Consider the following 13,572-nt stretch of genomic DNA (forward strand, 5'->3'; position numbering starts at 1 on the left):
TCAAGTCGTTCTTGATGAATTGCCTTGTTTGATCTTCATGATTTATTGATTTGCACTGCATGATGGTCTACATATGCATTCTTGCATTCATATGGCCCAAACATGAGAAAGTTCTAAGTTTGGTGTCCTCCATATTTTCTTTCATTAAGAAAACTGAGTTCTTGATGTTCATCTTGATCTTCAAGATTGTTCTTGGTGTTCATCTTGACGTTTATAATGTTCTTGCATATATCTTGTGTTTTGATCCAAGAATTATATGTTTTGACTCATTTCGTTGTTTTTCAAAATTGAAAACATATCTTCTTGAATAAAGGATTTAGCAAAATGAAGATCCAAGAATATAAAGCAGAGAAATTACAGAGAAAAAGCTGGGTGTTCAAAACGCCCAGTGAAGAAGGAAAACTGGTACTTGGCTGGGCGTTTAAATGCCGAAACCATGCAGCAATTGGGTGTTAAATGCCCAAAACATGCAGCTCCTGGGCGTTTAACGCCAGGATGACACAAGGAGATGAATTTTGTTTTCAAATCAAATCTTTTTCAAATCTTCATAATTTTTCAAAATCAAATCTTTTTCAAATCAAATATTTTCAATCATATCTTTTTCAAAATCATATCTTTTCAAACAAAAAATCAAATCTTTTTAATTTCCTTTTCAAATCTTTTTCAAAATAAATTCCAATCATATCTTTTCAAACATATCTTTTTCAAATCATATCTTTTTTCTAAATCAATTTCAAAATCTTTTCTAACTTCTTATCTTCTCAAAATTTATTTTCAAATCTTTTTCAACTAACTAATTGACTTTTTGTTTGTTTTACTATTTTTTATCTTTTTCAAAACCACAACCAATTTTTCAAAAATTTATTTTAAATTTTATTCTTTTTATTTTTGAAAATTCTCCCCCCTCTCTTATATTTTTCTATTTAAACACTAACATTCCTCCTCCATTGTCAATTCGAACTCCACCTCTCTTTGGAAGAAGCATCTCAATCCCTACCATAGGAGCAAATAATTTTGAGCTAAAGCCTCAATTAGTTTCTCTACTGCAACAAAACTACAAGTTTCATGGACTTCCATCAGAAGATCCTTATCAGATTTTAACTGAGTTCTTACAGATCTGTGATACTGTTAAGACCAATGGAGTTGATCCTGAAGTCTACAAGCTTATGCTTTTCCCTTTTGCTGTAAGAGACAGAGCTAGAACATGGTTGGACTCACAACCCAGAGATAGCCTGGACTCTTGGGATAAGTTGGTCACGGCTTTCTTATCCAAGTTCTTTCCTCCTCAAAAGCTGAGCAAGCTTAGAGTGGATGTTCAAACCTTCAGACAAAAAGATGGTGAGTCCCTCTATGAAGCTTGGGAAAGATACAAGCAGCTGACCAAAAAGTGTCCTTCTGACATGCTTTCATAATGGAGCACATTAGATATATTCTATGATGGTTTGTCTGAATTTTTTAAGATGTCACTGGACCACTCTGCAGGTGGATCCATTCACCTAAAGAAAATGCCTATAGAAGCTCAGGAACTTATTGAAATGGTTGCAAATAACTAGTTCATGTATACCTCTGAGAGAAATCCTATGAGTAATGAGACGCCTCAAAAGAGCGGAGTTCTTGAAATTGATGCTCTGAATGCCATACTGGCTCAGAACAAAATATTGACCCAACAAGTCAATATGATCTCTCAGAGTCTTAATGGATTGTAAAATGCATCCAACAGTACTAAAGAAGCATCTTCTGAAGAAGAAGCTTATGATCCTGAGAACCCTGCAATGGCAAAGGTTAATTACATGGGTAAAGCCTTTGGCAACACCTATAATCCTTCACGGAAAAATCATCCAAATTTTTCACGGAAGGATCAACAGAAGCAAGGCTTCAATAATAACAATGGTGGAAGAAACAGTTTTAGTAATAGCAAACCTTTCCCATCATCATCTCAGCAATAGACAGAGCATACTGAGTAGAATCCTTCTAGCTTAGCAAACATAGTCTCTGATCTATCTAAGGCCACTCTTAGTTTCATGACTGAAACAAGATCCTCCATTAGAAATTTGGAGGCACAAGTGTGCCAGCTGAGTAAAAGGGTTACTGAAACTCCTCCTAGCACTCTCCCAAGCAATACAGAAGAGAATCCCAAAGGAGAGTGCAAGGCCATTGATATAATCAACATGGCCGAAACCTTAGAGAAGGAGGAGGATGTGAATCCCAATGAGGAAGACCTCAGGGAACGTCCAATGGTCAGTAAGGAATACCCTAATGAGGAACCAAAGGAATCTGAGGCTCATACAGAGACCATAGAGATTCCCTTGAACCTCCTTTTACCATTCATGAGCTCTAATGACTATTCATCTTTTGAAGAAGATGAAGACATTGTTGAAGGGCAAGTTGTCCAATATTTAGGAGCAATCATGAAGCTGAATGCCAAGCTATTTGGTAATGAGACTTGGGAGGAAGAGCCTCCCTTGCTCACTAATGAAATGAATACATTGGTTCAGCAAAATTTACCTCAAAAGAAACAGGATCCTGGTAAATTTTTAATTTCCTGTACCATAGGCACCATGACCTTTGAGAAGGCTCTGTGTGACCTGGGGTCAGGGATAAACATGATGCCCCTCTCTGTAATAGAGATACTAGGAATCTATGAGGTACAGGCTACCAAATTCTCATTAGAGATGGCAGATAAATCTATGAAAAAGGCTTATGGACTAGTAGAGGACGTGCTAGTGAAGATGGAAGGCCTTTACTTCCCTGGTGATTTCATAATCCTAGACACTAGGAGGGATGAGGATGAATCCATCATCCTTGGAAGACCCTTCCTAGCCACAGCAAGAGCTGTGATTGATGTTGACAGAGGAGAGTTGATCCTTCATGTGAATGAAGAATGCCTTGTAGTAAAGACTCAAGGTTCTCCATCTGTAACCATGGAGAGTAAGCATGAAGAGCTTCTCCCAATACAGAGTCAAACAGAGCCCCCACATTCAAACTATAAGTTTGGTGTTGGGAGGCTACAACCAAACTCTAAGTTTGGTGTTGGGAGGCTACAACCAAACTCTAAGTTTGGTGTTGAGAGATCTCAACCATACTCTGATCATCTGTGAGGCTCCATGAGAGCTCACTGTCAAGCTATTGACATTAAAGAAGCGCTTATTGGGAGGCAACCCAATTTTATTTTAATTTTATCTATATTATCTTGTTTTTTTTAGGTTGATGATCATGTGAAGTCACAAAAACAATTACAAAAATAAAGAAGAAAATAAAAAATAGCATTGAAAACAGCACACCCTGGAGGAAGGACTTACTGGCGTTTAAATGCCAGTAAGGGTAGCAAAATGGGCGTTTAAACGCCCAATCTGGCACCTTTCTGGGCGTTTAAACGCCAAAATAGGGTACTAGACTGGCGTTTAAACGCCAGAACAGGGCAACAAACTGGCGTTTAGACGCCAGAACAGGAAGGAAAACTGGCGTTTAAATGCCAGAACAGGGCAGCAAACTGGCGTTTAAACGCCAGAATTGCACTCTAAGGCGTTTCAAATGCCCAATTGGAGCAGGGATGAGAATTTCTTGACCCCTCAGGATCTGTGGACCCCACAGGATCCCCACCAACCTCAACTCACTCTCTCTCCCCTTCACACCCTTCTACAACACTCTTCCCCAAATACCCTTCAGCAATCACCTCCACATCTCTTCCTCAAATACCCTTCACCAATCACTCCCTTAACTCTTCCCCAAAAACCCCCCACCTAACTTCAAAATTAAAAACCATTTCCCTCCCAAACCCACCCAAACCTTTCGGCCACTCTCCTTCCCTTTTCCTATAAATACCCATCTTCACTCCTTCAATCTCACACATCACAAACACTACTTCTACCACTTCGCCGAACCACATTCCACCCTCCATCTCCTCCATTTTCTTCTTTTTCCCCTTCTTTCCTTCTTCTTTTGCACGAGGACGAGCAAACCTTTTAAGTTTGGTGTGGTAAAAGCATTGCTTTTTATTTTTCCATAACCATTTATGGCACCTAAGGCCGGAGAAACCTCTAGAAAGAGGAAGGGGGAAGACAATTGCTTCCAACTCCGAGTCATGAGAGATGGAGAGATTCATCTCAAAAGTCCATCAAGACCACTTCTATGAAGTTGTGGCCAAGAAAAAGGTGATCCCTATGCAATTCAGCTGGAATTGTCATAAAGGAAGACATCCTCATTGAAGAGGACAAGCCCATCACCAAAAAGAGGATGGAGCAAACAAGAGAACCCACTCATGGACCTCAACAAGAGCATGAGGAATTCCCTCATCAAGAAATCCCTGAGATGTCTCAAGGGATACATTTTCCTCCACACAACTATTGGGAGCAACTAAGGATAGGAGCACCAAAAGCACTAAGGATGGAGCAACAAAGGCAAGGAAGAGACATAGAGGAGCTCAAGAGCACCATTGGTTCTTCAAGAGGAGGAAGACGCCACCCTCACTAAGGTGAAATCATTCCTTATTCTCCTTGTCTATTTATTTTTCTGTTTTCGGCTTTATGCTGTAGGTTTTATCTATGTTTGTGTCTTCACTACATGATCATTAGTGTCTAGTGTCTGTGTCTTGAAACTATGAATAACTCCATGACTGTTTCACCTCTCTTACATGAAAAATATGCTTAATTACAAAAGAACAAAAAGTACTTGGATTTCAAATTTTATCTTGAAACTAGTTTAATTATTTTGATGTGGTGGCAATACTTTTTATTTTCTGAATGAATGCTTGAACAGTGCATATTTTTTATCTTGTTGTTTATGAATGTTAAAGTTGTTGGCTCTTTAAAGAATGATGAACAAAGAAAAATGTTATTGATAATATGAAAAATCATGAAATTGATTCTTTAAGCAAGAAAAAGCAGTGAAAAAAAAGGCGAAAAAAAAGAGAAAGAAAGAAAAAGAAAAAGCAAGCAGAAAAAGCCAATAGCTCTTTAAACCAAAAGGCAAGGGTAAAAAGGATCCAAGGCTTTGAGCATTAATGGATAGGAAGGCCCAAGGAAATAAAATCTGGGCTTAAGTGGCGAAATCAAGTTGTAAAAGAGTGTGCTTAAGAACTCTAGACACCTCTAATTAGGGACTTTAGCAAAGCTGAGTCACAATCTGAAAAGGTTCATCCAGTTATGTGTCTTTGGCATTTATGTATCTAGTGGTAATATTGGAAAAAAAAAGTGCTTAGGGTCACGACCAAGACTCATAAAGTAGCTGTGTTCAAGAATCAACGTACTGAACTAGGAGAATCAATAACACTATCTAAAATTCTAAGTTCCTATAGATGACAATCATTCTGAATTTCAAAGGAAAAAGTGAGATGCCAAAACTGTTCAAAAGCAAAAAGCTACAAGCCCCACTCATCTAATTACGACTAAGTTTCATTGATGATGGGGGATTCATTGTATATTCTCTTCTTTTTATGCTATTTTGTTTTCAGTTGCCTGGGGAGAAGCAATAATTTAAGTTTGGTGTTGCGATGAGCGCATAATTTATACGCTTTTTGGCATTGTTTTTAGGTAGTTTTTAGTAGGATCTAGCTACTTTTTGGGATGTTTTTATTAGTTTTTATGCAAAATTCATATTTCTGGACTTTACTATGAGTTTGAGTATTTTTCTGTGATTTCAGGTACTTTCTGGTTGAAATTGAGGGACCTGAGCAAAAATCTGATTCAGAGGCTGACAAGGGACTGCAGATGCTGTTGGATTCTGACCTCCCTGCACTCGAAGTGGATTTTTTGGAGCTACAGAACTCCAAATGGCGCACTCTTAATTGCGTTGGAAAGTAGACATCCAGGAATTTCCAGCAATATATAATAGTTCACACTTTGCGCGAGTTTTGATGACGTAAAATGGCGTCAAAATGCTAGCTCTCTGCTTTTTTCTGGAGTCAAAATGCCAGAACTGGCATAAAAGTTGGAATTAAACGCCCAAACTGGCACCAAAGCTGGTGTTTAACTCCAATGAAGACCTCTACACGTGTAAAGCTCAATGCTCAGTCCAAGCACACACCAAGTGGGCCCAGAAGTGGATTTCTGCATTATTTACCTATTTTTGTAAACCCTAGTAGCTAGTTTCATTATAAATAGGACCTTTTACTATTGTATTTTCATCTTGGAACCTTGGCATCTATCTTTGATTAGTTTATGCGATCTTAGACATTGGGGAGGCTGGCCATTCAGCCATGCCTAGACCTTGTTCTTATGTATTTTCAATGGTGGAGTTTCTACACACCATAGATTAAGGTGTGGAGCTCTGTTGTTCCTCGAGTATTCCTGCAAAGTACTACTGTTTTCTATTTAATTCATGCTTATTTCTATTCTAAGATATTCGCTTGCACTTCAACATGATGAATGTGATGATCCGTGACACTCATCACTATTCTCAACCTATGAACGCGTGCCTGACAACCACTCCCGTTCTACCTTAGATCGAGCGTATATCTCTTAGACTCCATTCCAAAAGATAGGAGTCTTCGTGGTATAAGCTAGAATTATTGGCGGCCATTCCTGAGATCCGGAAAGTCTAAACATTGTTTGTGGTATTCCGAGTACGATCTGGGAAGGGATGACTGTGACGAGCTTCAAACTCGCGAGTGTTGGGCGTAATAACAGACGCAAAAGGATCACTGGATTTTTTTCCAACATGATTAAGAATCGACAGATGATTAGCCGTGTCGTGACTGCACACATGGACCATTTTCACTGAGAGGATGGGAGGTAGCCATTGACGCCGGTGAAACCCAACATACAGCTTGCCATGGAACGGAGTATGAAGGATTGGATGAAGGCAGTAGGAAAGCAGAGATTCAACAGGAACAAAGCATCTCTATGCACTTATCTGAAATTCTCACCAATGAATTGCATAAGTATCTCTATCTTTATTTCATGTTTATTTATCTTTTAATTATTAAAACTCCATAACCATTTGAATCCGTCTGACTGAGATTTACAAGGTGACCATAGCTTGCTTCAAGCCGACAATCTCCGTGGGATCGACCCTTACTCACGTAAGGTTTCTTACTTAGACGACCCAATGCACTTGCTGGTTAGTTGTGCGAAGTTATGCAAAAGAGTTGAGATTACAATTGTGCGTACCAAGTTGTTGGCGCCATTGTGTATCACAATTTCGTGCACTAGGAGGTTGATAAACCATCATTTTATGATTTATATTGTGTTTAATTGAGTAGTTTTATCAAGTCTTTCACCCACTTATTCATATGATTAGCATGATATTACAAGTCCTTCCCAAAATTGCTCTATGATTGAAAACTTGCTTCCTAAAGATCTTTTAATTGTGTCTTTTTATTCTCCTTTATACCATTTGATGTCGTGATCTGTGTGTTAAGTGTTTCAGGCTTCATAGGGCAGGAATGGCTTAGAGAATGGAGAGGAAGCTTGCAAAAATGGAAGGAACACAAATAATTGAGGAGATGACCAGCGACAAGCGACGCGGACGCATGGCTCACGCATCCGCGGGAATTGGAGAAAATCACAGCGGCGCGAACGCGTGCTTCACGCAAGCGCGTGGATTGGAATCTGCACGAGTGACGCGAATGCATGGACGATGCGCACGCGTGGTAAGGAAAAATGCTGGATAACGCGAATGCGTGGACGACGCGGTCGCGTGATGTGTGCGATCTGCAGAATTTACAGAAATTACTGGCGTGGATTTTAGACCGCGTTTTGACCTAGATTTTAGCCCAGAAACACAGACTAAAGCCAAGGAACATGTAGAGACTCAGGAAGGAGATGGAGATTCACATTAGGATAGCTTTTGAATTTTAGATCTGATTTTATTCCTCTGCTAGGTTTCTCTCTACACACTTATAGTTCTTAGGATTTCATTGTTTATTGCTTTTTGGATTGGGATATTGAGAGAGTTATTACCTCCGCAAGACTTCATCATTCTAGTCAGTTTCCTTACTTTTTGCTTACTCTTTTATATCCTTAATTTGTCCAGAGTCCCAATTGGATTACTTTTAGAATTTATTAATGCAGAAACTATTTTATTTTTAATTGATCTTTTGATTATTGTCTATTATGTCTTTTTTTTTATTCTCTCTTTAATTTTGTGAAGTTTATATTTATGATAATGGAGTAGTTTTCTAACTTGATTGGGAGCGGATTAAAAGGAGAACCTTGAGTTGGGATACTCAAGAGTTCAATTGTGATTGGTTCGTTGTTGGTTGACTTGTTAGTCACTAACTTTAATCTTTCCCAAGGAAGAGGATTAGGACTTGTGAATAGAGGTTGACTCCCAACTACTTGACTTTCCCTTAATTAGTGAGGGTTAACTAAGTAGAAACAACTACTAATTATTAATTGATCTTGAGAAAATCCCAACAAGGATAGAACTTCCGATTAATCTTCTCCTGGTCAAGGTATTTATTTGAATCACATAAATTCTCTGATTTAATTCCCTGTTTATCAAACTCAAAAATTTCTTGGAAAACCTCTAACCAATAAGTTGCACTCTTTTGTCAACTCGTTGGTAGACGACCTGGGACTCATACTCCCAGTAATCTTATTCTTGACTTTGTGATAACTCTTTTCTAAATTGACAAGTGGATTTTTGCCTGTTAAGAGTTGTACTTGCAATGCTGTTTTCCTTAATAATTCTTAATCTGTCAATTTTCACCACGTCAGTTACGTCAGGAGCGGGTCGAAACTGACAGATGAGCTCATTACCTACACTAGGGATAGACATGCATCATGATTGATTGAGCATATCTTCTATGAATTCTGTTTTCTGTGATTGTGTATGTGTTGTGTTTGTTTTCTCTTTATGTTCTTTAGTTATTGTGTTGATGCGTGATTCAGTTGTTGCTGCTGACTGGGTATAGTATTAAAACGGACTTAATTAACCACCCCGATCCTACTAAGAACTCCCCAGTTCTTACCCCTGCTCTTCCCCCTTCATATGGAAACAGGAACTCTAGTTAAGATTACCCCTATATATATACAAGGACCTAGCAAAGGATATGAAGGTGATAGAAAACTCGTCTTTTGGCTGCATGGATCGATCAGATACAGTAAGAGTTGGTAGCGTATTTTGGGTGGCGCCGACAGTGTAGCCTAGATATTTTGAATTAGTATTTCACTTTGGATAGATCCACCGAGAGATTAGAAGCTGTAAATACTGGTTAGGCTAGTTTCGGGTGCCAGCTTAAGGGCTTCCTATATGGACCAGGGCCTAGAGTGTTAACTATGTATATAGTAGCAAGATATGAAGAATTGTATGCTAACTCATGCGATATATGGTAGTACCTTTATATGTATGTATGATCTATGCTATATGTTATGTTGATATATGATGTTGGCCTTGTGTATGTTTTATTTGATTCCCTATTATGACTTGTGTATGTTTAATTAGCTGTCCTCGCAAATCTTTTTATAAAGTAAAAGTCTTTCCAAAACGCTAAACCGATTACAGGCTTAATAATAAATAGCAAACGTTTCACGTGAACAAGTTGGTGACACTTGATTTCTAGTCTGATCATGACTTACTGGGAATTGGGTCGTTACAAGAATGGTTCGGTTGGGACCCGAAAAGGGTGGCAAAGTTCGAGTTTTAGGAGAGATGCTGTCAAAATTTTATTATGAAACTCAAGACTTTGTTTGAAATATTTAGAAAAAGGTTGGACTTGAGAAATTGTATTATTTAGTTTTTGATTTACTAAGAAAAGATTTATGTTTAGGTTTGACTTATTAAGAAAAACTTTATGTTTTGAATGTGATTTATTAAGAAAAGATTCTGTACTGAGTTTTTACTCATAAAAAAAGAGACTTTATGTTTTGAGTTTGATTACAAAAACTACTTTTTAAGGAATTATGATTCCAAGAGTTTATTAATTTTAAAGAACGAGTTTGATTGTCGTCCTTTCTAAAGTCTCGAGACTCTGCCATGAGAATTACTTAATAAATGATTCTTTTTTAGTCTTTTAAAAAAGGTTTAAATCTGAAATGGTTTTAAAGTTGGTTTGGGAAAATCCTGGTTAAGTAAGAACTGGTTTTTGTATGAAAGAAGAACTTGTTGTAAGTAAAGTGGTTTCAGAAGTTTGGAAAAGGTTACAGGAAGTGGTGTTCGTTTTATATAAAAAATTATTTGAGTTCGGTTTGTTAAGAAGAAGAAATGAGGAGAAAAGAGAACACGTCACGTGTGATTTATGAAATGATTAAAAGGTCACGAGAGGGTGACGGAAAGTAAATAGTTAAGGTGTTGATGTGAAAATGTTAAGTCGTGGACTTTATGTGTGAATGATTGTGCAGGGATGCCTGCGTGTATGGAATGGCTTCCAGGAGAAAGGGGCCACATGCTTCAACTAGAGATCAGTGCCTGCAAAGGTTTGGAACCTTATAGAGGTTATGCCGCTGGAATGCCTTATCTGACTTGCGAGTCGGATTGCGTCGGGTGCAGGTTGAAACCGACAAATGAGCTCATTACATGCGTTAGGGATTATACATACATCATGTTGTTTGCACATTTGCATTTGGTTGTGTGTGCTTGTTTGTTTTGGTTTGCTTATTTGATCAATTATGTTTAATTGGTAACTGTGATATTTGCTGTACTTGTTCTTTAAATGTTGTTTGCCTTGTATATGCTTGTGCTTGTGGTTGATTTTCTATTTTGATCATAGTTGTAAAAACCAAACTGGACCGATTAGTTCGACAAAAAAATCGGTGAAAAAGACCCTAAGTCGGTTCAATTTATCTTTTGGACCGTTCAAGGAAGAGAACCGGTGTAAACCAGTAAGAACTGAAGAAACCGATCGAAACCGGTGAGAACTGATACAAACTGGTCTAACCGAACCGGTCAGTTGTGAAAATTTTCAAAATGCTAAAGCTAAAGTTCAAACCTAGAACCTTGAGAATGCATCCTCTTTCTCTCGCCACTGAGCCACTATGCTTCTTACTATTGCATATGACAAATAATAATTATATAGTATACATTCAATTACATAATTTTATAAATATCTAATTTAATTTAATTTTTTATTTTTTATTTTTCGAATTAATTACATTTTAATTATGTGCCATTATTAATATAAATATAAAGCTCACTAAAAATTTATTAATTTGCTTGATCTATTTAAATGCTAGTATTGTGATTAAGATTATTTATTTTGATGCTAGTGTTAAAATCTCCTGATATTATAGTTAGATGACAGGCTTTATGAATGAATTGTTACTCTTATTGTGTCAAATTAAGATACTATGGTAGTAGTACAGATAAATTATATGTTTTTCTATTAGTTATTTTTAGAATGAGACTTGATTTTTCATAAAATGTTAGTGTAGATATGTGTTTCAAATTTTAATTTTAAGTTTTTGATTATTTTATATTTTTTATTTACGTGAGATCGGTTTTATCGGTTCAACCAGTGATTTATTAATTGAACTAATAAACCAATAAACCAGTAGCTTGACCGGATCGATCACCGATTCGGTTTTGATAACTATGATTTTGAGTATTTGATGGTGGATTGATGATAACGGTGACGGTGGATTGGTTTGATGATTTGAGCTGGAGGCCATGCTTGACTGGATTAGAGATAAGTTCTAGTTAAAATGTTATTTTACATGGAATTTTTGTAAGAGGAATACGAATTTTAGATTTGAATAACAAATTGATAAATCACTATGTTTTAAAAAATAGTTTTTAATTATAATATCTTCTTACGACAATTCTCAAAACCCTCTACTGAGAACCCTTTCGAGGATGATGTTCTCATCCCCTTACAAACTTCTCTTTTCAGGAAGCGGACGAAGATGCTTATGAAGAGTTTTTGTAGTTTAACTTATGCGATATGGATTTATTAGTTTAGTTATTATTATTCTTTCCTTGACATTAATATTATAACTTTTGTAAGAGGGATAGGAGTTGTATGATTTGTATGTATATAATGTGTATAAGTTACTTGAGTAAGAAGTTTTTTATACGTATATACTTGTTTTTTTTTTGTAAAAATATTTTTTTCGATTTTTCAAATAAAATAACGACATAGTTTCGAGTCAAATGCTCATTTTTTGTTATTAAGTTTAGAAGTTGACGTAATACCCGAGTTATCAGAGTGGCACAGCCAGAAGCGTGCATTCTGGTAGTGAGGGTGTTACAGGATGGATCCTCAGGCTAAGCTGCTGAGCTACATTTGCGGTGATTGTGGGATGGAGAACACACTGAAACCCAGTGACGTCATCCAGTGCCGTGAGTGCGGTTACTGCATCCTTTACAAGAAGTATACCTGTCGCAGTAAGCATCCTTTTTTTATCATTTGCTGAAGGTTGCTGCTTTTGTTTATCGCATTTACTTATATATTTACCTATTCATTTGTTGTGATTAGAGTTGTTCAGTATGAGGCTCGCTGAAGAAATCAAACAAAACTGGACTCCATGTTGGCTTGCTCATCGGTTTCATGCTTTCATCTCTATATAAATTTAAGTGTTGTTTTCAAAATGATAGCATGTTTCTTTTGTGTAATATTGTCAACAAGGTCAAAATGCTAGAACTGGCATAAAAGTTAGAGTTAAACGCCCAAACTGGCACCAAAGCTGGTGTTTAACTCCAAGGAAGACCTCTACACGTGTAAAGCTCAATGCTCAGCCTAAACACACACTAAGTGGGCCCGGAAGTGGATTTCTACATCATTTACCTATTTCTGTAAACCCTAGTAGCTAGTTTCATTATAAATAGGACCTTTTACTATTGTAATTTCATCTTGGAAACTTGGCATCTATCTTTGATCAGTTTATGCGATCTTAGACATTGGGGAGGCTGGCTATTCGGCCATGCCTAGACCTGGTTCTTATGTATTTTCAACGGTGGAGTTTCTACACACCATAGATTCAGGTGTGGAGCTCTGCTGTTCCTCGAGTATTCATGCAAAGTACTACTGTTTTCTATTCAATTCATGCTTATTCCTATTCTAAGATATTTGCTTGCACTTCAACATGATGAATGTGATGATCCGTGACACTCATCACTATTCTCAACCTATGAACGCGTGCATGACAACCGCTCCCGTTCTACCTTAGATCGAGCGTATATCTCTTAGCCTCTATTTCGAAATATCGGAGTCTTCATGGTATCAGCTAGAATTATTGGCGGCCATTCCTGAGATCCGGAAAGTCTAAACCTTGTTTGTGGTATTCCGAGTAGGATTCGGGAAGGGATGACTATGACGAGCTTCAAACTCGCGAGTGTTGGGTGTAGTGACAGATGCAAAAGGATCACTGGATTCTATTCCAACATGATCGAGAACCGACAGATGATTAGCCATGCGGTTACAGCGCGCATGGACCATTTTCACTGAGAGGATGGGAGGTAGCCATTGACGCCGGTGAAACCCAACATACAGCTTGCCATGGAACAGAGTATGAAGGATTGGATGAAGGCAGTAGGAAAGCAGAGATTCAACTTAGAACAAAGCATCTCTATGCACTTATCTGAAATTCTCACCAATGAATTACATAAGTATCTCTATCTTTATTTCATGTTTATTTATCTTTTAATTATTAAAACACCATAACCATTTGAATCCGCATGACTGAGATTTACAAGGTG

At 37.5% G+C, this 13,572-nt stretch overlaps 1 protein-coding gene and 1 non-coding gene across 2 annotated transcripts; one reads left to right on the forward strand and one right to left on the reverse strand.

The window, feature by feature from the left end:
• Positions 1-1,298: 1,298 nt before the first annotated feature.
• On the reverse strand, positions 1,299-1,406 carry LOC130972260 (small nucleolar RNA R71). Its single transcript, XR_009083450.1, has one exon. It is a non-coding gene; the product is annotated as a small nucleolar RNA R71 (small nucleolar RNA).
• A 10,722-nt stretch (positions 1,407-12,128) lies between these two features.
• LOC130967534 (DNA-directed RNA polymerases II, IV and V subunit 12-like) lies at positions 12,129-12,377 on the forward strand. Its single transcript, XM_057892431.1, has 2 exons — positions 12,129-12,261; positions 12,355-12,377. Exons 1-2 carry the CDS (start codon positions 12,129-12,131, stop codon positions 12,375-12,377), a joined length of 156 nt encoding a protein of 51 aa, XP_057748414.1.
• The last annotated feature ends 1,195 nt before the right edge of the window (positions 12,378-13,572 follow it).

Source organism: Arachis stenosperma, chromosome 3 (genome assembly GCF_014773155.1).
Source record: "Arachis stenosperma cultivar V10309 chromosome 3, arast.V10309.gnm1.PFL2, whole genome shotgun sequence".
Classification (NCBI taxonomy): domain Eukaryota; kingdom Viridiplantae; phylum Streptophyta; class Magnoliopsida; order Fabales; family Fabaceae; genus Arachis; species Arachis stenosperma.

Excerpts from the sequence above, each read along its gene's own strand:
- LOC130967534 (XM_057892431.1), top strand. The coding sequence starts at position 12,129 with ATGGATCCTCAGGCTAAGCTGCTGAGCTACATTTGCGGTGATTGTGGG. Across the intron at positions 12,262-12,354 it reads CAAGAAGTATACCTGTCGCA|TTGTTCAGTATGAGGCTCGC; the intron begins GTAAGCATCCTT and ends TTGTGATTAGAG.